The 22,599-nt window shown below is 41.2% G+C and overlaps 1 protein-coding gene and 1 long non-coding RNA gene across 2 annotated transcripts in view; one reads left to right on the top strand and one right to left on the bottom strand.

Moving 5' to 3' along the window:
- Positions 1 to 1,770: 1,770 nt before the first annotated feature.
- Positions 1,771 to 22,599, bottom strand: part of LOC114159492 (sodium channel protein type 4 subunit alpha B-like) — a 32,731-nt gene continuing 11,902 nt past the window's right edge. Inside the window, exons 2-31 of the mRNA XM_028041456.1 lie at positions 16,669 to 16,852; positions 16,446 to 16,583; positions 15,940 to 16,058; positions 15,450 to 15,539; positions 14,523 to 14,651; positions 14,290 to 14,381; positions 13,089 to 13,337; positions 12,941 to 13,004; positions 12,721 to 12,862; positions 12,450 to 12,650; positions 12,297 to 12,375; positions 11,761 to 11,999; positions 11,448 to 11,519; positions 11,258 to 11,359; positions 10,803 to 11,159; positions 10,472 to 10,670; positions 10,121 to 10,368; positions 9,878 to 9,974; positions 8,931 to 9,085; positions 7,760 to 7,933; positions 7,541 to 7,663; positions 7,155 to 7,439; positions 6,996 to 7,049; positions 6,659 to 6,796; positions 6,470 to 6,574; positions 6,104 to 6,374; positions 5,398 to 6,019; positions 5,169 to 5,313; positions 3,523 to 3,600; positions 1,771 to 3,161 (exon numbers count right to left, since the gene is read on the bottom strand). Of these exons, the coding sequence (XP_027897257.1) occupies positions 2,760 to 3,161; positions 3,523 to 3,600; positions 5,169 to 5,313; positions 5,398 to 6,019; positions 6,104 to 6,374; positions 6,470 to 6,574; positions 6,659 to 6,796; positions 6,996 to 7,049; positions 7,155 to 7,439; positions 7,541 to 7,663; positions 7,760 to 7,933; positions 8,931 to 9,085; positions 9,878 to 9,974; positions 10,121 to 10,368; positions 10,472 to 10,670; positions 10,803 to 11,159; positions 11,258 to 11,359; positions 11,448 to 11,519; positions 11,761 to 11,999; positions 12,297 to 12,375; positions 12,450 to 12,650; positions 12,721 to 12,862; positions 12,941 to 13,004; positions 13,089 to 13,337; positions 14,290 to 14,381; positions 14,523 to 14,651; positions 15,450 to 15,539; positions 15,940 to 16,058; positions 16,446 to 16,583; positions 16,669 to 16,800 (5,301 nt within the window). The 5' untranslated portion in view covers positions 16,801 to 16,852 and the 3' untranslated portion in view covers positions 1,771 to 2,759. The remainder of the gene's footprint in view (positions 3,162 to 3,522; positions 3,601 to 5,168; positions 5,314 to 5,397; positions 6,020 to 6,103; positions 6,375 to 6,469; positions 6,575 to 6,658; positions 6,797 to 6,995; positions 7,050 to 7,154; positions 7,440 to 7,540; positions 7,664 to 7,759; positions 7,934 to 8,930; positions 9,086 to 9,877; positions 9,975 to 10,120; positions 10,369 to 10,471; positions 10,671 to 10,802; positions 11,160 to 11,257; positions 11,360 to 11,447; positions 11,520 to 11,760; positions 12,000 to 12,296; positions 12,376 to 12,449; positions 12,651 to 12,720; positions 12,863 to 12,940; positions 13,005 to 13,088; positions 13,338 to 14,289; positions 14,382 to 14,522; positions 14,652 to 15,449; positions 15,540 to 15,939; positions 16,059 to 16,445; positions 16,584 to 16,668; positions 16,853 to 22,599) is intronic.
- On the top strand, positions 16,881 to 21,056 carry LOC114159496 (uncharacterized). Its single transcript, XR_003598593.1, has 3 exons — positions 16,881 to 17,154; positions 18,212 to 18,327; positions 20,430 to 21,056. It is a non-coding gene; the product is annotated as an uncharacterized LOC114159496 (long non-coding RNA).

Below are 22,599 nucleotides of genomic sequence, written 5' to 3'. Positions count from 1 at the left end.
TCCAGATACAAACTGTCCCTTGGGATACCTCAGGGGTCAATTCTTGGTCCTCTTCTGTTCACGCTTTGTTTTTAACAAATATAACTCCAGCTGTGAGACTTCTGTTAATTTTTCTTTTGAAAAATCCAAAATCACTAAATTAGGTGTAAAAATAATGCCCAGTTTAAATCTTGAGTCGTTTGTCAGTGCTGTGGTTCAGTCCTCTTTTTTTAATTGAGGTGGCCCGTCCAACAGACATTTATGCTTTTATCGTGTCACGACTGGGTTACTGTAACTCTCACTTGACTGGATTTAATTATGAATCCCTCTCACATCTGCAAATGTTTAAAATGCAGCTTTTTAACTGGTACAAGGAAAGAAAAGCTCATAACTCTGGTTTTAGCATCCCTTCACTAACTTCCCCTTTAATTTTGAATCCATTTAAGTAAGATTTTTTATATCAGTCTGATTTTGTGCTTGTTTCTGATTGTCTGCTTCAGTTCATAATGAGTTCTTACATTTTTCTGTGCTTAAACAGCTGCCTCTGAACTCTAAATCACAGTTAAATTATCTCACATAAAGCCCAAATATAATAGCATCTTTCATAAATTGGAGTTTTCATTAGGAGCACAACTGAACCATAACTAGTTCTTCCTGGTTAGTCTTAAAACCAGGGATGCTTTTCTACTTTTACTTCAAGAAAATGTAAATGTAACAATCCATACCTGTGGAAAACAAGTGATTTTACCTAAAACAAGATGCAAATCGGAGAGAAGGTTTCCAGATGAAAGTGGAGAAGCTGTTTTTAGAAACCACAATCATCAAAAACCCATCCAACAGATCAAGGGTTGACCCCACTGTGTAATCTCAGCTCTGCATGCTCCACCATACACACACCTCACTTCCACCTGAAACACTTGACTCAAGTTTACCTTCTTCTGCTTTTTCCAAACTAAATCCGGTAAACAGCCGATTCCCAGCAGGACGGTTACCTATCGGTCTGTTTTCCAGCTCGTCTTCCTCTCTCTGGGTCCGTCTGCCGTCTTCAGCTTTGCTTCTCTGACTGAAACATGAGAGGTCAGGTAGTGTGTCTTCTCAGACACGCACACAGAAACATACACACACAGGAAGCCAGTCTGATGCGATCTGGGAATAGTTTGTGTTCTTATCATAAATACCAGCACATAATAATTAACTTCAAGAAAATATTTTGTTTGTGAATTATTTGGAAAATATGGATGTTGTGCTCCAAACGGGACACAACATCCATTGTGCCACTGGCTAGTGTGTGTTTCTTCAGGTAAAGCTCTGTGTGTTAAAGTGTTGGAAGGAGGAGCTTCTTAAGGAGACATAGGCTAATTTTAAGGCATCAAGTTTTCAAAGTCAAATTACTGTCAACTCAGATTTGATATATGTAACATTTCAACTGAAGACATCATTGTTGCTTGATTGTGCTATAAAATGGTGCTATGTTCCTGGAAAATACATAATACTGCTCTTTGAAGTGCAGATTGTGTTTCTGTGAAGGAGGTTCAGGTGGTCTGCATCTGTTGAAACTCCAGAAGAACATAACCTCCTCCACTTTTTTACCAGACCAGCTCCGGCACATTTGTGTTGGACAGAATTTTATTTAACAGTACCTTTAGTCAGCAATAAAACTATTATTTTAAACTTGAGTTCAGGTCAGAAATGAAATAAATGCTGGTTCAGCATCTGTTTAAAGCAGGTGAGTAAATCCATGCCATGGTACATGTGATGCACACAAAGATATTTAAACAAAAACTCCAGAAATCATGCTCAGTACAATCTGAAGCTTTAATCGCATAGATGTTATTGCAGGTAAAATATTTCAAATATACTGATTAAGCCAACGATCACATGATGCAACATTCTTTCATAGGAAAAAAACGTTGAATTTCTTCACAGAACAAAAGGACAAGTGTTTAATCTGAGTACAGACTCGTGCACTGCAGCAAGAAAGAAAGAAAGAAAGGAAGGAAGAATAAAGCGCAGTAACATTGTTATAACATTCACAGTAACATTCTTTGGTTTAACCTTTATTCAGCTACGAATGACCCACATTTACACCTGTGATGACATCACAGTCAGTTATTGTCACCTCCAGTTTGCAGTCTGCTGGGGGACGACTTGGGAGTTTTCCTCCTCCATGCAGGGCTGGGTGTCTGCTGGTGGAAGGAGGTGCCACCTTAAACCAGGTGTGAGCTGTCACATCTCTCTGTGTTCATTTCATTGTTACTGTGCAGGAATAAAATCCCAAACACCTGCTGGTTAACCCACTGCCTGGATCCCCTGCTGTCTAGCAGATTAACTGACTTTACTTGGTAATTTAAGACATTTAGGTTCTGCATTAAAGCAGCCTGGTTATATGAATATGAGTGACATGGTTAAAGTGGGCGTTCATGCAGCCCATGCTCCAAAGCTCCAACTATCCGATGCTCCACTGGCTGGTTAATGGTACATAACCACTTTCTTCACCTAATCCAAACCTTTCTGAATGGCTGTTTAGCAGCCATTGGTTTTTTCAACTTTTCATCACATCAATATCCACCATTCAGAAGAAAGAAATAAGGAAGGATAAGTACAGATGTCTTGGCTTTGAAGTGATGAGCAGTGAAGTGAAGAGCTGTTTGGAAACATTATCTGTTTCTTTTGTGGCATTAATAAGAACCCAGAGTCACTTTCCTTGTGGGTTTCTGTGTCAAACTGAACTGAAGAAAGCTCTGTTAAACAGAGAAGAGTCATCTGGGTTAGTCAGTCTGCTACTTCTTTGACAGGAAACACTCCTGATTTGAGTTTGTCTCCAGCTGCATCATCGTCTCTGTCAGGCTCTCATCGTGTAGGAAGTTGCAGTCGCTGTGTGGAGGAGCAGAGTGGAGAAGAATGTCCCTCTGTGGTTCCACCTGGACAGTCCGGTCCTCAGCTGGAGCAGCCAGAGCCGTCTCACTGTCTCCATAAAGCTGGTCCATTCGTTTGCAGAGAAATCCTTCTGTCTCTGGTGGAGACAGATTGTCTCGCTGTCCCCCTGTCCTCTCTCTATACTTGTAGGATGCCAGTTTGATCACTCGCTGCAGAAGATGTCTCCTGTAGGCTCTCTGGATCACTGCTGCTGCCAGCTCCTCGTGTTTCTTACGCAAAGTGTTGCTGATTGGTTCATACAACTTCTGCAAAAATGAATAACCACATTAAATGCAGTTACTTTCAATATACAACGGATAACTTTTGGAGATTATATTGGTATTTTTTCCAGAGGTCTTCAATGTGTTGGTCAGGTCCTTTAGTGAGTCACTGACATTCTTCTTGTTTTTTCATTCAAAGTTATATATCGCATGAATCCAAAATGAAACAAATTGATAAACAAAGGCATAAAATAATGTATTTCAGGTAGACATACACATTCTAGCTCTGAACATTTTGACAAATACCAGTTTGTTAATGGTGTTGCCATTATTAGGCCATAACAAGGGCTGAGAAAACATTGAAGACCCCTGACTTAGACTATGACAAAAAAAATAAGGATAAAACCTTTGTGGGATTGTTGGCCATGAACTTATCCTCTATTGTTGCCTTTAGAGCATCCATTGCCTCAGATTCACCCAAAACCTGAAAAATATTCAAAGAAAATATGTATACAGAGGTGTTCAAAGATCTCTCACACATTTTGGTCACCAATTGTTACTGTAATTTAATTCTGTTGTTGACAGAGTTTTAACCAGAAATCCAGACCAACTAGAAGTTAAAACTTGATACGGATGACTATAAGCGGAAAAGGTCTTTAATCCTAACCACAGCTGTCCAAGAATCGGTTCTACCAAATACTTCTTCAAAACCCAAAGAGACAGACAAGGCAGATCAGCAAGTAGTTTTGATCAACTTTGTGAGTCGGTTGCAGAGAGCCACTGCTAACTGCTGCAGTGGACTGATCTGCAGCCTCCCAACCCCTGCTGGTTTGGGTTCAGATAACACTAAAATTGAAATGTCTTTCCATCTGTTATCTACTGCTTATCTGGTGGGTTGTGGAGGAAGCAGCCTAACCAATGAGGACGAGACTTCCCTCTCTCCATCCATTCGGGCCAGCACCTTTGGAGGAATCCCAAGGCATTCCTGTGCCAGCCAAGAAACATAGTCCCCTCAACGTGTCCTGAGTCTTTCTCAGGGTCTCCTCCAGGTGGGACATGCCCAGAACACCTCACCAGGGAGGTGTCCAGATGCCAGAGCCACCCCAGTTGGTTCCTTTCAGTGTGGAGAAGCAGTGGCTCTACTCTGAGTTGCTTCCGGATGACTAAGCTTGTCACCCTATCTCTGAGAGGCGAGACACTCTGCAGAGAAAACTCACTTCAGCTGCTTGTGTTTGCGAAAGAATGAGATCGACATGTCTTTGCATGTTTCGCTTTTAATCAACCAAAATAAAAGAGGAGAAGCAACTTTCTTCAGCTAAGCACGTATGTGGAAACATTGTACTTTGGGGACGTGCTTCTGTTAAGGGGACAGGATGACTTCAGTGAATTGAGCAGCTAATAGAACGGTTTTCCACCATAAAATTATGGATTCTCTTAGCCAGTCTTCCAGCATGGTGATAATGACCTAAAGAACACCACATAGTAAACAAAACAGTCCACCTAATACTAATCCCTTTGAGGTCACATAAAATCTGTAGAAGAAATTGAAGCTTTAGTTTGAAACTTGAAGGTTTCAGTTTCTATTAAGAGAAAAACTTATAATCTCTTACAATGTTTGCAAACCTGATGACAACCTACAACTCCAATAGGGCTCCACTAACACATTCCAGAGCCTGTTCTGGTTCTTAAACAAAATTTTGGAATGCTATTGAATGTTTTGACTAAAAGAGCAAGGATTACATGTGCCATCTTGGGCACTGTGGAATACCTATGCTTGTCAATCTGAATAGAAAGAAACAACGATCATGGCGGTGAACAGATGCCACAGAAGTTTGCAGGGTATTCGCTATTTTCCTACTACGCTCTTTTTATGTTGTGTAATGCCCCCTGTTGATGATGCATGCTTGGTTCCTAAAATGGATGAAAGTAGATGTGGGCTCTTAACAAAACACCAACATTCAAAGGCACAGGAACGTAACTACACAGAGTGTTCTTTTTGTGGAAAAACACTACATATGTCTCCAAGAAAAAAGATAAGATGAGTGATATTACCTCTGCAGTGAGAGCTAGAAGGATGTCCATACAGTGGATCTTGTCTCCGGGAACCAAAGGCAAGTCCATTTGTATCAGTTTGATGGTGTTGGGTTTGGGAATCCTCATAGGATCCTGTAGAACATCACACAGGTCTGACAGCTCACTGCAAAACACATAAAATTACAATCAGGTTCACCCAGACAGGAAACAGAGTCTCGCAGGAGGTGATTCACCTGCTAGGACTCACCTGTAGTGTATGAATTGCGAAGCTCGAGGGTCAAACTTCTCCCAGGTTTCATAGAACATATCAAAGTCATCCTCAGAAAGTGGGTCAGCGCTCTCCTCTGTGGCGACGTTAAAGTTCTCCAGGATGATGGCGATGTACATGTTCACCACCACCAGAAAAGACATGATGATATATGAAGTAAAAAAGACAATGCCCACTGCCGGGCTGCCGCAGTTTCCTCTGACAGTTGTGCCTGGGTTTTCAAATTCTGGATCACAGTCTGGAGGTGTGTTCATGATGGGATTCAGCAGTCCGTCCCATCCAGCTGATGTAGTGATCATAAACAGGCAGATCATACTGTTCCCAAAGCTCTCAAAGTTAAAGATATCATCAATCATGCTCTCCTTCTTCACGTAAGCAAAATTAGACATCCCAAAGATGGAGAAGATGAACATGATGAGGAAGAGAAGGAGGCCAATGTTGAAGAGGGCAGGAAGAGACATCATTAAGGCAAACAACAGTGTTCGAATTCCCTTAGCTCCACGAATGAGACGAAGAATCCGCCCAATGCGAGCCAGTCGGATCACACGGAAGAGAGTGGGAGAAACGAAGTACTTCTCAATGATATCAGCAAGAAGAAGGCCTGAAGAGGAAGAAAAGACATGGGGAAGTTTTTAAAAACATTCTGTTAGACATAGCAAAACCATCTAATCTGCTTCCTCCTCACCAACAATGGACAATATAACCACTACAAAGTCAAATATGTTCCATCCGACATTAAAGTAGTGCTTTCGTAGAGCGATCATTTTGAGACAGCACTCTGTGCTGAAGATGACAATGAAGACAAGGTTGACCCAGTACAGGATGTTTTCCTTTTCAGGACTCTGCTCATCTGTTTCCACCATCATTGTCACCATATTGAGGCAGATCAACACCATGATGAGGATATCAAAAAACTGCTTGGTCACAAGGTCAAAGACTAGACCCTGGAACTTGTTCTAGACAGAAACAGAAATAGAGTTGTTCAACGTCCGTCATACTAATATTTACAGGCTTGGTTTATTGAAGTTCTACAGAAAGTCCTTGAACCTACTGTAGGCCGGGGAACAGGCTTCTGAGGCTTCTTGGATCCCAGTTTCTTCATGGCGTTGTAGTATTTCTTCTGTTCTTCTGTCATAAATATATCTGTTCCTCCGAGGTGAACACCCAAACATAAATATTAAATGGCTGACAAAGGGAAACAGAAAATTACTCAATATAGGGTCATTGACAAGAAACTTATCTTTGCTTTCTGCTGGTTAAAATTGTCGATGATGACTCCAATGAAGAGGTTGAGGGTGAAGAAGGACCCAAAGATAATGAAGCAGACAAAGTACATGTACATGTAGAGGTTGTCCTCATACATTGGCTGGGACTCCACCTAAATCAAGAAGGTTGAAATCCCAGGATGGAGGGAAAATATAGTTATGTCTCACGGGATAACAGCAACAGTTTCTCCCAGTTCTGGGACTAGGAAAGCTTCTGGTTACAGCATCAACATCATTAAAACCTCAATTCCTAGGTACACTAGTATTAATAAGACCAGGAACTGTACCAGTAACAGTATGAGAAGTTCTGACCTCTCTGGAGTCCACCGCTGCATACATGATGTCCATCCAGCCTTTAAATGTGGACTGAAGAAAACAACATACAATTTATTTTACAAATTGAAAGCTATCTGAATGTTAACTGGTAAAAAAGAACAGTATAAATCCTTTAATGTTGGCCTTCTGACTGACCACTTGCAGCAGAGACAGGTAGCCCATCCCAACGTTGTCAAAGTTGATCTTTGTGTTCTTCCAGCGAACCTCGGAGAAGCCCTTCTCAATCAGATCGAGACACTGGGTTTTATTGTTGACTTCCTCAGGAGAGAAATACTCCTCTGATGTTTCGTTGAAGCAGTAATAAAACTTCCCTGCAAACAGGTTCACACCCATGATGCTAAAGATGAGCCAGAAGATCAGACAGACCAGCAGCACGTTGAAGATGGAGGGGATGGCTCCAACCAATGCATTAACCACCACCTGCAGGCCAGTAGATACAACAGTAGTGAGTGAAATGCTAAACCAACCAAAAACAAGACAGTTCCCTATCCATCTGTCACTGTTTAACCTGCCAGTCTTACCCTCATGCCCTCAAAGCGAGACAGGGCTCTTAGGGGCCTTAATGCTCTCAGAGTCCTCAGAGACTTAATAGCTCCCAGCTCAGAGTATCCCAGGATGTTTGCTGTCAGTGACACCAGAGAAACCTGAAAAACAACATGTGTCGATGAGCTAAACCTTTACAGGAAGACTTTCGGTGGAAATACGATGGAGTAATTATGCAGGATTAATCAGTTTCTTACATCTACAATGAGGAAGTCCAGCCAGCACCAGGCATTGGTGAAGTAGGTCTTGAATCCATAAGCAACCCATTTGAGAATCATCTCCACCACAAACACGTAGGTGAAAACCTGATCTGCATATTCCAGAATTATTTTGATTACACGGCGCTGCTCAATGTAGATGTCCTCAAAGGCCTGTCAACAATATTTGGAGTTTTTAATGGATCACTGCGATCATTTAATATGTCATGGTTTAATATTCACAATCTTCATCTAGTACTGACAGAGGTGTTTGCGAAATGGATTGGATATTATCAATGCTATCCCAGCTAGATACATCAGAGTTGGGGATGTACTATCAGGCCCATGTTCTGAAAAATGGGACCAAGCCCCGTTGAGACGCCCAGATGATATTAATTTAAGCAAAGCTAATCTGAGAGATAAACCTGGACCTATTTTGTTTGCCAAGGTTACGAAATAAAGACCCTTCTGAAATGTATAGGCTCAAAATTATTTACACCCCTTGCAGCTTAGGTCTAAAATACAGAAAGAAACTGCAAATAGGCATGGTCTGCTGTAATCTTAATTTTACCAACATGTTTTTACCCTAATCAGTGAGATTAGGGTGATGGCAAGGAGACCTTTCAACCTCTAAACACTGAGCTCATCACCAATGATAAACTGTCAAAATATCGGTTAAAATGTGAAAAGCTTTTCAGACACCAATATTTTTTATATGCAACTTAATTTAATTTTATAAAAAGCTCTCCAGGCTTGAAAAATTCTTAAAGTAAGTTGTATATTTTTGAGTAATGGGATAAGATGGGACTCTGTCTTTTATCAAATAATCAGAATAAAAGTTGCAACCTTCCAGTTACCAAACAAGGTTCTTTTGTTAGTCATTCATATTACTGTTTTTGTTTTGAAGGGGTTAATAGAGTCAAATCATCTCACCTGTGTCTGTTTAGCAGCCATGTTAGTAGTCACACTGTCAGCCATGCTTGTAGTCCACAGCTAGCCACGCCAACCATCAGATTAGTTTGCTGAGACCTGCTCAGCCTCATTGAACCAACCAATAAAACACCTCAGAGTAAAACCCTGAGATGTTAAAGACATCAACACATCAACAACAAGGGATTACGGTTAGAGTTAGTGCTAAAAATTATGTTAAATATTGCGTTATAAAGTTTACCAGAGCTCCACTGCTCAGCAGGATCATGAAAATGATGAATGTCTCAAAGTAGTTGTGCTCTACGATGGTGAAGCAAGTTTTCCTGCAATTAAACCAGATCTTTCCTTTGCTCTGGGATGTGTCTATATCCAGACAAGGACAGCGATTGTAACACTCTGCAATAGAAACCCATACAGTTCAAACATAATAGTGTTCATGGGACTGAATGGACAGCAGATATAAGATGTTTACACACTCCTGTTACCAGCTGTTTCTGAAATAATTTCAGTACATTTACTTTGCACAAGTCAACTGAAAAACAGCCCAGTTTGTTTGATCATAACTGTCCACACCCTTTTAATTTCAACCTTGAAACTTCTTGGGTCATCCAAAATGTATGGCCCAAAAATGACAGAGCATCACCAAAAGAACCGTAGTCCCAAAGTGAAACATGGCCGTAGCTATAAAAAATTGTTCAGGTGAACACCTAGGTACTTAGAGTCCACTATCTCTATGTCCACTCCCTGGATTTTCATCGGTGTTAGTCAGGTGGGTCTGCGCCTGTGGAAGTCCACCATCAGCTTGATTTCCCCCCGCATTGATCAGGAGATGGTTCCACTAACACCAGTCCACAAAGTCCTGAGTCCGTTGTCTGTACTCTGAGTCTTTGATGAGACCAGCTATGGGAGAGTCATCAGAGAACTTCTGAAATTGGCAGTATGGGAAGTTGATGTAAAAGACTGCAGTGTAGATGGGCGAAGAGGAACTTTCCATTATTTGCTATTATTTCAGTTTTTATCTTTTTGTTCTCCATTTCTTTCTGGTGTTCTGTGTAGCTGTGAAACCTTTCTTGAAGGGGCCATTGGTTGCTAAAATCTTAATATTCTTCTGTAGCTGACACACTAGGCCCTATACAACCTGGATTAAATGGATACATTCAACACATTAGTTTTTCTCAGTGCACTTACTTTCTGTATAGCAGTCCTCTGGAGTTTCTTCTACCTCTTCTATTTTTGGGACTTCAGGAGCTCTCTGCACAGTGCTGCAGACTGAAGACTCGTCACCCTGAGTATAGACAGATCTTAGCATTAAAAGGTTATTTTTTAAAAACATTCAAATGACTTCAAAATAATTTATCCACTATGAAAACAAAGGTGGACTACTGCAGGAAAATACATATCCCCAACAGAACCCAAAACCCAAGATTTTACTTGTGAAAGCTGTTCTTCTATGTCATCCTCCTCATTATCTTCATCCTCATCTTCATCGTCTTCATTTTCAGGCATGTCAAAATCAGACTCAGCTTCAGCAATGGGGACCTTCAAAGATGTGATGTTAAGGTAGTAGCTGCTCAGGAATGACAGATCAACTTTGGGAACTTGAACCATGGGCTGCTCTGAATTCACGATTGTCAGAGCTAAAACTTCCTTTGATTTTTCGCCTTCTTCACAGGGTACAGCTAAAAACATTGATTTCAAACACAAAGACAAAAATAACTATTAAGTGCAAAAAATAAATCTTATATGAACATTTATATGTTAACAAATAAAGTCTGCTCCCACCAGTCGCATCTGAGTTCACGTTTGTTTTCTTTCCCACTAAAGACCAGATGTGGTTCAGGAACCAGGCCTTGGTCCAGGCTATACCCCTACTGATCCGATTTATTGCAATCTGGAGATTATTTTCTCCTTCATCTTCTGTAACTGCAAGATTATCCCCACTGAATGAGCTTAGCAGCAAGGCCAGGAACAGATTCAGGACCTGAAACGATGTCAAAAACATATTCATGCTTTGGAACTTTTTGAAGTTTCATGTTTTGAAACATGAAACGTCATATGGTTTTTAAAAACCAACCAAAGTCAGATTAGAAAGAGTTTTTCTGCACAGACTTACCACCAGGTTTCCAATCACCAGTACCATCATAAAGACAATCAGACACATAGGTTCCCCAGCAACTTGCATACAGTCCCACATTGTCTCAATCCACTCGCCACACAGAACCCTGAAGATGATGAGGAAGGCATGAAAGAAGTCGTTCATGTGCCAGCGAGGAAGCTCACAGTCCTGGGCAATGCGGCAGACACAGTCTTTGTAGTTCTTTCCAAACAACTGCATCCCAACGACAGCGAAGATGAAGACAATGATGGCGAGAACCAGCGTCAAGTTCCCCAGGGCTCCCACAGAGTTGCCGATGATCTTTATCAACATGTTGAGAGTCGGCCATGACTTGGCTAGCTTAAACACTCTCATCTGGAGATAACATGGTAAGATGGACAGAGACATATGACGATAGAAATATACAGAACTTGGGTCACAGTTTAATCATGGTGAGAAAGTTATGAACGGACCAATCTGAAGGACCGCAACACTGACAGACCCTGAACATTAGCCAGTCCTAGCTCCACCAGACTCATGGTGACGATGATGCTATCAAAGATGTTCCAGCCCACCTGTAACCAAGAAAACAAGAGACTGTAACCATGGGAGCAGTTGCTCACCATCAAAACGTTTCTACTTTTATTGATGTATAATCCTGACCTGGAAGTAATAATATGGATCCATCGCTAAAAGTTTGAGAACCATCTCAGCTGTGAAGATCCCTGTAAAGACCTGGGGATCAGAAATCAGACAAAAAATGATTACTTTGGTTCTTTATGAGTAACATCACCAGCTGATGGAGGGCAGCGGGAACTGAGGACCAGAATTGAAAAACACCAGCCTAACCTGTTACCAGACCCTGCTACTCATCTAAGCTAACCTTCTACCAAATGCTACACCAAAATACAATGTTAACTCATTGGACTCAACCTTACTGTGTAGACTTTGACTCGGTTTCTCCTCTATTACTGACCAAATTTCCAGTGCTGAGAAGATCTTCAAACTGCTCAGTCATTGGATAGTGTTCCATGGCCATGAAGACAGTGTTGAGGACAATGCAGATGGTGATGGAGAGATCCACAAATGGATCCATGACGATAGTATACAGAAGTTTTTTCAGCCATCGCCAACAGCCGCAACAGTCCCACTTCAGGAAGATGTTAGCAAACACGTACCAGCATGGAGGACATGGTCTCTGGTCATCCTCAAACTCTGAAACAGAAAGCTGCTGAGTAATGTGAAATGTATCACTGCACAATAAGTGTTTGGAGTAACTAAGCACCAATTAATTTTTTTCTTAATCTGTAAATTCAGTTAATTTCATGTAAGGTAAACTCAACTGAATGGTGCTAAACTCTTTTAGAGTATTTCAAATTCTGATATTTAGTGAAGCCAGTGGAATACATAAATCAAATAATGAATCTTTATTTTACAAGAAGAAACCTCAAGACTTTAATGAATGGCAGAAAGAGAGTCAATAACCCCAGTATGTTCACTGTGTCCAAGTACCTTCCATGTTCGTATGCTCCTCTTGGCTTTGTGATGTGGGGTCTTGATTCTCCAAGAGCGCCGCCCTCTTGGCCGCTTGCTGTAAAGACAAAAAAACAAACATTCAGCTTTATCTTGAAACGTCATGGGGGGTTTCTCTTCTTCACATCTTACCTCCTCTTCTCTCTGCTTCAGTGCCTCCAGAATCTGGGCATACTCCTCTTCTTTTTGTTTGGCCTCGGCAATGTTAGCCTCATTCTGCTCGGCGTACGCCATGGCAACCACCGCCAGGATGAGATTAATGAGGTAGAAGGAACCAAGGAAGATGATGACCACGAAGAAGATCATGTAGGTTTTGCCTGCCGCTCGCAGCGTCTATGTAGATAAACAGAGGTGAGATGACGCTAGGACTAGCCTCAGCATTAGGGAGATGTTGGGTACTGACCAGGTGGAAGAGATTTTCCCAGAAGTCCTGAGTCATGAGTCTGAACAGAGACAGAAACGCCCAGCTGAAACTGTCGTAGCTGGTATAGTCATAGTTTGGGTTTCTCCCTGCCTTCAGACACATGTATCCATCTGGACAGGTCCTGGATACACCATCATCATCATCATTATCACCATAATCAATAATGTTAAAAATAATAGTAATGTTTTCTTAAAGCTACCCTGCGTCAGAGCTGTTTCCACACAGCAGGGCATCAAGTTGACCAGGTAGGTAGTAATAATTGTCTGTGAGACACAAGGACAGGTTGATGTTTGCATCTGAGCAGGTGGATGATTATGATTTGTGAGGTAAAATACTCAACATACTACCTGGGTTGTTAATGTGTGTGTAGAACTCAAAGTCACTGCTGTTGTTTTCGTGGAAACTGATGTTGAAAGTTCCCTCTGATGTGTCGTTGCGTAGGAGCGGTGGGATCAGAACGCATTTTTGTCTGAGGTTTCCCATGAATAGCTGAAGACCAATCAGAGCAAAGACACTGAGGCAAAAGACAGTCAGAATCATGACATCACGCAGCTTCTTCACTGACTGGATGAGAGCTCCGACAATCGTCTTTAAACCTGCAGAGAATGTTGCAAAGGAAATATCAGAGTTACTATCAGCTTTAACTGCCAGTGTCACAATTATTCATCTACAGTTTAATTATTGAATTATCAAGATTCCTCTCCTGTGGAACCAGCTCCCAGTTTCTGTCCATGAGGCAGACATCCTGTCTACTGTTAAGACAAGGCTTAAAACTTTCCCTTTTCGTAAAGCTTTTTCATAGTTAAACTGTTTCAGGTTATAAAACAGCAGCTGCTATAGGCTTAGGTTGCTGGAGGACATACTGACCCATTTTTCTCAGTCTGCTACTTTTGCCCACTACTGTCCACATTTGCATTATAATCCATTACTGTCTTTCACTTTGTTTTTTTTCTCTACATTGTTTTGAGTCTATGACTGTTCATTGTTCCTTGGGCAGATTGCCCCAGTTGAGCTTTGGATCTCTGCAGTTCCTTCAATGTTGACATGTATCTCTAATCGGTGCTCTACTTTCTGACAGTTTAGGTGGACGTCCATGTGTTGGTGGGTCTATGGTTGGTCCAGATGAACCAGATGATGGATTGAACAGAACTCCCACGCTTTGATCCCAACATCAAAGCGTGGGATGTTGTAGAACTTAACCCAGCTATAAACATCTCCACAACTTTTTTTCTGAACTGTTTGATGGGGTTCTTTGTCTTCATGAACCTCAAAATGGTTTCTTAGTCTGGGTCACTGAATATCCTGAAAACAGTGGGGGTCCAAGGACTACTAGAAGAAAACTGTCCACTTTTATAATTTTCAACCTATAGAAAACATCAGTTTCTCTTTCGGTCCAAATATAATGTCGTTTGCTGTTTTATCCATATCAGAACCCATGAAGTTATGTTTTATCTGGTTTGTCAAGTTTCTCGTAAGTTCTAAAAGTCCCAAAAACATCACAACTCCAACCACCAGGCTTGTTTCCGTAACTGAAACCGACATACTGACCAGGGATTACTGTGATGGTTTTCAGGGCTCGAAGAACTCTGAACGTCCTCAGTGCCGATACATTTCCCAAGTCAACAAACTCTGTCAGGTATCTGTGAAATGGAGACATTCCTCATTATTCCTCATTATCCTCACATTTATCTTCATTTGAAGACACATCTCAGAGCAAAGTTAATTTCAACTAATCTAAGTTTAGTGAAATACAATCTCTCCAGGCAGTTTTTTATTATTACGCCATGCTGATGACCATGAAGTCCAGCCAGTTCCACGGATCTCTCAGGAAGGTGAAGTCTCCCATGCAGAACCCTCTGGACAAAACTTTGATGGTTGCCTCAAACGTGTAGATGCCCGTGAATACGTATCTGTGCAACAACAGGAAGACATATTTGAAACAAGAACCCAACATACTGAGCATGTTATTAAGCATGGGGAACCAATATGTAGTTTTATACTTTTACCTTTTTGTCTTTCTTTTTGTTTTGTTTGTATTTCCTTCTAATTCATGCAAAGTACTTAGAACTGCCTTGTTGCTGAAAATGTTCTATTTAAATAAAATTACCTTTCCTTACCTATTTACATGTTCTGCACAAGTCAGGTGTTTAGTTTTCTACATGAATGCACTGAACTGAAAATCTGGGCTGATATATATTTTCTCCAACCCTTTTCACACCGTGAAAAAAATTCTGCACAATATCACTATCAAATGACCAAAGGTCAGCCATTTTGGAAGGCAGGACACAAAAAAAGGAACAGTATGTCACAAATATAAGTTTCAAAGTGCTATTTATTTTCTCAATTTTGATTTATTTTGTTTTTCTTAACCACAACATTGAATATGATAACCTTTACTTTGCATCTCAAGGTTAGAAGTAACTCAAATGTATCAATGCCATTATCACTTATGATTGGTTCTCAAATTGGTGATTATAAGTCAGAACTCTTACTTTGTTTTCAATAGTTGTGGCTTTGCAAGATGAAACACTTAATTTTGAGTTTGTATGTTGAATCTAAGTTTTTGACATTTCCTTAGTAATGGATTATGGCGGTGAAAGTCAAAATTGTGACACCTCATGAATTTTTACTTTTTTAAATTTTTGTTTCTCCAGTGGCACAAAACAGTTTTCCATAAACGGAGTCTGTGTGTACGTGTGTGTGCTTACTCCACTGTCTTGCTCCATGGTGGAGGATCACTCATGGTCATGAACACACAGTTGGTCAGGATTGTCACCATGATGAACAAGCTGAATAAAGTTGTAATTTTAAGGAAAACAATCAGGATGCAGCACGTTTTTTATCATTTATGAGGAGCACAAACTCATTCATGTCTGATTTTAATGGAAACACCACAACTGCAAATTTGGATTTATTATAGGAATGCAGCTGTAGACGGTTTAAAACTTGGACTAGATGCAACACTGACTCTTGTTTGGCACAAGTTTAGCTCTTGATGAAGGAGGTTCCTCTGTTTCAAACAGGAAATTACCACACTGGGGTAACCTTCCAGCACACTGTGGATTTTAAAAGGATGCAACTACAATCAGGAGCTCAGAAACCAGAAGAAAGTGCTCTCTTGGTCCAGATGTTTTCAAGACCTTTGTTTTCTAAAGAAAAGCTTTAGCAGCAGAAACAGAGTGACATGATAGAGGATATGAATGGATGAGGATCCTGATGGAGAAGATCCTCAGTGGGCTGAAGGGACTCAGTACGTAACAGGCTGGTTCAGCGTTGAACCTGTAGATGACATTTCCCTTACTGAGAACGATGAAGGTCTGCAAAGAAACAGGAAAAACAGAAAGAATGGAGTCAAACTGATTTTCTCAGACAAGTTTATTACCTTCAATTTGACTTTTATACATCAAATGAGAACATTCATTTGTAGATACCAAAAAATAATTTTTCTAGTTAGTGTTTATGTTTGATAATATCTAAAGCTTTAAAATCACACAAATTGAGTTTGAACTGAACTTCCTGATATTTTTCTATCTCAGTCTTTAACCAAGACTGAACATCAATGTAAAAAAATATCGGACATCAAATAAAGATCAGATAACCAACAGATAATTGGAAGTTCACTTTGTTGATGGAAAATTGATCAATTTAGTTTAACATTTACTGATGAGAAGGTTGCACAGTCAAATTTCAGTGGAGAGTGAAACCTTTTGTGATTGGTAGAAAGGATCCAGCTCCTCCAATGGGATGTTGAGAAACCCAGCGGGCGGGTCTCCATAAATAAAGGGGAGGGGCTTCCCAGCTTCCAGGTCACTTGCTGGTTTAGGAAGATCCTCCTCTGCTATCTGCAAGAGAATAACTAATCAGATCAGGGTTTGTCATGTATTGCTTGACTGATTTTGTTACTGACAGCTAATAGGCTATCAATACCTCAATGTTCTGCTCCTTTCTGATTTGCTGCTCCTTCTCTTCAGCTTCATGCCTCCGCTGAATTTCCTCCAGTGAGGCTGGTGTGAACCGTCTAAACACCTCCGCACCAACAGGGGGCAGCAGAGGTGCCATATTGACATTTTGGCGAACCGCCCGAACTTCTGTGCTGCCTAGCAACCGCCTCCTGACAAAAGGAAAACAAAAAGTCTAAAATATCTTTCCACACAATTCAACAAAGAAAAGAAAAAACACAAAAACATAAACAGGAAGGAAGCAAATCTACAGCAGCCAATAGGAAGAGATGCTTTGATCAAAACAAGAAGCCAACTGCAATCCTTTGTCACCTGAGTTCCAGATTACACCAATCACCTGATTCATCTGATCTCTGTAACACATCCAGTTCATTGTAGATCTGTTGACTGGTTGTTCCAGTTTTGGAGTGGAAAGGTCAATTCTTGTTCAGTCAGACCAGTTTTCCAGTGACAGGTAAAGTTCTGGTTGAGATATGCAGCCCAGTGAGTAGTGGGGTCAGTTGTGTGTTGGTGTTATTGGTTCAGTTTTGCTTTGATCGGTCCAGTCCTGGTGTGGTCGGACCAGCTGTAATATGGATAAACGACGTCTGATGTGGTCAGTCAATTTCTGACGGAGTGTGATAAGTTCAGTTCTGGTGTAGCCAGGCAAGTTCTGTATTGGTCAGACCAGTTCTTTTGAGGCCGGTCAAGTTCAGGGTTGGTTGTGTTCTGTTATGGTCATACTGGTTCTGGTCAGTTCTCAGGATGTTGCTGCATTTGAAAGATGATAAGTTAGCAATAAGTCAGTCACATAGAAAACTCCAGGTGTTTCTCTCATCTTATCTCCATCTGAACAATCACTCCACACTTAATATTTAGTCTCCACTTTCAATGGATCCTTACGTTCTGGAAGCTTCTGCTGTGGATCAAAAGTTTAATTCCGCACTCTCCACATATTGACTCATTTACTGGCCTTCATATTGGAGAGGTTTGGTTTAGACCAGGGGTCTCAAACTCCAGTCCTCGAGGGCCGCAGTCCTGCAACTTTTAGATGTGCCTCTGCTGCACCACACCTGAACAGAATAATTAGGTCATTAGCAAGGCTGGGAGAACTGATCTACACAAGGAGGAGGTAATTAAGCCATTTCATTCCAGTGTTTTGTACCTGTGGCACATCTAAAAACTGTAGGTCTGCGGCCCTCGAGGACTGGAGTTTGAGACCCCTGGTTTAGACAGATAAATTCTTTCTTAAAAAATGTCAGAAAAATAATCTGCATAAGAAAAGTGACAGGTAAAGTTCTGAACATGTTTAACTTGCTGTGCTCAGAACCGATCAGGAAGGTCTTCCTGACAGGGGAATAAAGCAGAACAGGAGAATGGAGTATTGCTATTCCACATAAAGTTTTTTTTACTGTCCTTCAGCTTTCGTATTGTGTTTCTTTAGATATTTGTTATATCAGACTTATAGGTGGGCAGTTCTCGGCTGATTTGTTCTCATTAGAACCGCTCCTCTCTCCTTGTTACTCCTCCAGAGTTTATGAAACGATGTTCCTCTCTTCCTGGTAACCATGGTTCTGTCTGGATCTGCCTGTTTCTGGATGTGTCCACCTGACTGACCGTCTCTGTCTCTGGCCCTTTCAATCTAAAGGTTTCTTCATTTTGCTTTAATCAGATTAATTTGACCACTCACATACTTTTCCTTTCTCACCAACATTTACACCTCTACAGTACAGTAGTAAATACTAGAACAAAAACACTTAACCAATTTCATTTAATTTAGGAATATAAGAGCTCTCTTTGTTTCTGCTAGCAGTCACAGTGAGGATTAGTTATATGGATTTTGATTTTGAAGCCGGATGTGGAATTTGAAGTCCCTACTAATCCCTTTCTGCTTGGAAATAACAGGAAATGACAGCGGGGTCAAACGTTCAAGAAGACAGAGTTTCAGTTGTTCTGATCTACAACAGATGATATTCACCAACAATGAGCCTTCCTGCTGTGTATTCTCCCATTAACAGCCTCCGATCAGAAACAACTCACCATAAACCGCCATAAACCTTTACTGCCAAGCAGAATTATTATCAAAGAAAACTTGGCTTTGTTCTAGTAAACATTACCCGAGTCTTTCCTGAAGGTAGCTGATAATGAAAACCTATTCTGCTCCAGGGCTGGTTAGATTTTTCCAACATTGAGTTTCGTACCATCAACCTCCTTTGCTCAGGAATTAAGACTTGGTTCAATTGGGGACCAAAATTGGTACATGAGTTGCATTTTCAGCTGGTGCGTTTCACATTCACACTATCAAACAAACACTTTGTTGCTTGTGTCAAATGAACTGTAGAGGAATATAATTATATTAATAGTTAAAAATTATGTTGTTTGGTTGGTTCGCACTAAGATATGTTTTAACCTAAAAGAAATGTACTGTGTCAAATGAACTGGGTCAATCTGACCTAGAAGTCAGGAAGGAATTCAGATTTTTAAGAGATGAGGAATAACAATCACTTAAGAGAGGAAAGATGTTAGTTTTAAGCTGTTGTGCAAGAAAGTTCTGGCACCCGACCTTTCCCCTGCTCTCCTGCAAAGGAACCGGGCCGGAGCCCAAGACTTGGTAAAGAACCTGTTTGGACAGATGAGGAACAACAACTTGACTAATAGTTCTTCTGATGGAGCTGATTTGATTCCAGGAGGTCGACTCCTAATTCTCAGAACATCCAAATACACATCCAGTGTAAAACGGAGCCAGAATTGCTACACAAATGAAGGGGAGTAACGCCATTGGTCGAAGCTTCCCAATACACACCAGTAGAACTGGGACTCTATAAAAAACTGATGTTAGAAGCAGAAGTCCTGTAATGACGTAAATGTGATGTTTTGGTTCTTCAGATGTGCATTAAATCTCTTCCCGTTTTGGCTGTGAGCAGAGGGAATTTGTATCATTTCTTTATTTATATATTCCATGAGTTTAGGCACCTTTTAATTCCTCCATAGAACCAAATCCTTTGAGCAACCTGTTTGTCAACATGCAAACCTCTGAAGAAGACAACACGAGCAACTTCCTTCTTCATGAAATGTAAACAAAAATGGAGTAGAACCAGATTTTATCCGATGTAGGATTTACTTTTCTTCTATCTTTGGCAAGAGACCCGGAGCAATTTCTCCTGCTAGCACTAGCTAGCAGCCAAAACAAACTTGTGCATTAGTTTTGGTATATTTACCAGGAATGCCCTGTGCTGTAGTCCACTTCCTGTTTGTGGAGCAGCTTCTGGTCCACTTGTCATTCACATGCATTCAAACCGTGCAAGAGTTCACTTCAAGCGAAACAAAACCTACGTTGTGGACGAACCGGAGTTTGCTTTTCTGTCTCTTTTCTGCCCTCACCAGACTTGAGCTTGCATTCTCACCTCCCCAAATGAACCAGACTTTCTACATAGACAAACTTTAATCTGCTAGAGTTTGATTAAAGAGATTAAATAGGGCCGGTGAGAATGCACCCTAAGAATGAGACCGCCTCTGACGCATTCGCAAATGTCAATATGGTGAAGATCGGATTCAACCTAAGCAGGTTACCAGTCCGCAACACAGTGAATTAACCCCTCTATCTTAATGTGGTGAAGGAGTTTGAGGAGTGCAATGACCCCAACCCACTAGTGAGGTGATATTCCATGTCTCTATACCCAAATGATGAAGGAATTGGCACATCCAGCGTCCTCAAACTGATCTGCCACTGAAATCCCATTGCTCCCTTAGGTACTGGACCCACATGGACATGGCTTCCTGAAGCTTTTTATAAATTGGCCCTTCTGAACCCCTGGAGCCAAGATCCCATCAAGCAAGCTCCTTCCCCATGCCTGCCTTCAGGAGGATTTGTCCTAATCTGGATGAAGTTGAGCAATCACAAAATCTTCAAAACTTTCTTTATCTGACCTCTCCACTGAGGATGGATCCTTGAAAAGTTGAAAAATAAACCAAAAGTTGATGATGGGTATTGTAATTGAATCATCAGATTTGCTGTGTTTTTTCTCAGATACTTGTATGAAAGCTGTTCAATGATCACCGGTTGGTGGCCTCTGTTCTTTACAGAACATGGAATCTGAATGAGCCATGTTCAAGACCTCCATTACAGATGTGACTTCCAGAAGTAGTGAACTGAAGGTCATTGGTACCTGAAGGTGGAGGGAGGTAAGATGAGCAGATCTGGGTCTGTGGAGTGTGTGATGATGGGTGTGTGATCAGAAACTTGTGTTGTGATGAGCAGAACTGTAATCGTGGTGGCAGATTCAGTCGGTATAAATCTCACACACTCGGCCCCCTGTCTCTGGTTTCCTCCTCATTTCCAGGTTTTACTCCGCCTTCTCGTCTCCGTGGCACCAGCAGCTGTTGGGAGTCATCAGTTTTACTTTCTGGTGTAAAATTACAAGGAGGACGATGACCCAGCTCATTCCAACACACACACACACACTCCATTCCTTCATGTGTTCCTACATGGCTGTCTTTCAGCTCCTCCTCACCTCCCTCTGATCAGCCGCTAACCTCCTCCTCCTCTGACCTCTTCACCGTTCCTCCCTCCTTCCTCTCTGTCCTCAGATTAATCTGTTGATGCTTTCTCTGAAGCTTCAAACTAAACTGAGCTTAATGTCTGAGTTACAGAGATGTGTGAAATATTCTTTCACATATTTTCTGGTGAAGATCGTTCAACCCTCGTCAGTCCAAGTCAGTCTTTCAAGTCTCAGATGATCACATAAATATTGGACTTTGGAGAGATAAATTCCCAATCAGCAGCTCTTTAGTCCATTTGAAATAAACTCTGCTCTCTTCCCCCCTTGGTACAGTTTGTCTGTGGAGATATGAAGACAGCAATCCCACTAGGATGATTCATTGTGCTATAAAATGGCTCCATGTACCTTGAAAATACATAATGCTGCCCCTTCAAAATTATTTGTTACAGTTTTAGACAACTTTACCAGAAATAAAACCCAGAAGCACACAGTGGGATTAAATTCTAATTTTTTCTACTAATTTATGAACACAGCCTCAGGTTTCTGTATTTGCAAATGGTTTTTAGAGACAGGTTTTGAAACCTGTCTCTAAAAACAGTTTTAAAGGCCAAAATTCTGATGCACAAAATTATGACTCAAAATGTTGCAACACATCTTCATCTCCAGAGCTGAACTAATTCATCCAGATGAGCAGAAAAGCCTGGAAGGAATCCTGGATTTGACTCGACTCGGGAAGCCGTCTGCAGGAGCCACATTGTACCACTAATAAACCGCGGGGTCACGACCTTTAGTCGCTTCTCTGAGGAGGTCAGACCTTTACCTCTGACCTCCGCAGCAAACCAAACAACATCTTCAGGCGAATGTGGATAAACACCAGAAGACAAAACAACTCAGCTGAACCTGGAGAGGTTTCAGATCCTTTGGTGGTGTCTTACTAAAGACGTGGTTACCACGGCAACTAATTAGATGCCCTCGTTATCCCTTTGCTGCATTTCTGCAACTACATCCGACATGAAGCTCATCGCAACTCTCAGTTCAAAGCAGTTCTTTTTGTGAAGATCATTTCATCATCTTCATCACCGGTGTTCCCTGCAAGGTGTCGATAAATTCACACACTCGCAAACATTAACATCACTTCCCAAAACAGCCAGAGCACTTGCAAGGAATATGAGACGGGTATGGATGTATTTAAGGTGCATCTGTGAACGCGTTTATGAAGAAACCCGAGTCCTATTTCTCCAGCTGCTGTGATCTTCTACACTGATTTAATAGGCCTTACAGTGTGTGTGTGTGTGTGTGTGTGTGTGTGTGTGTGCTTGGAGTGCATCCATCACCAACAAGTCACCGAGTCTCTTGTCACGCTGATAACCGGCGCCACACACAAACTCCCAGTCTGCTTCAATCCTCGTCATGCTCGTCTC

Source organism: Xiphophorus couchianus, chromosome 16 (assembly GCF_001444195.1).
Source record: "Xiphophorus couchianus chromosome 16, X_couchianus-1.0, whole genome shotgun sequence".
In the NCBI taxonomy this organism is placed as follows: Eukaryota; Metazoa; Chordata; class Actinopteri; order Cyprinodontiformes; family Poeciliidae; genus Xiphophorus; species Xiphophorus couchianus.
Note: the sequence above shows the minus strand (reverse complement) of the source record. Positions and strands in the feature narration are given on the sequence as shown.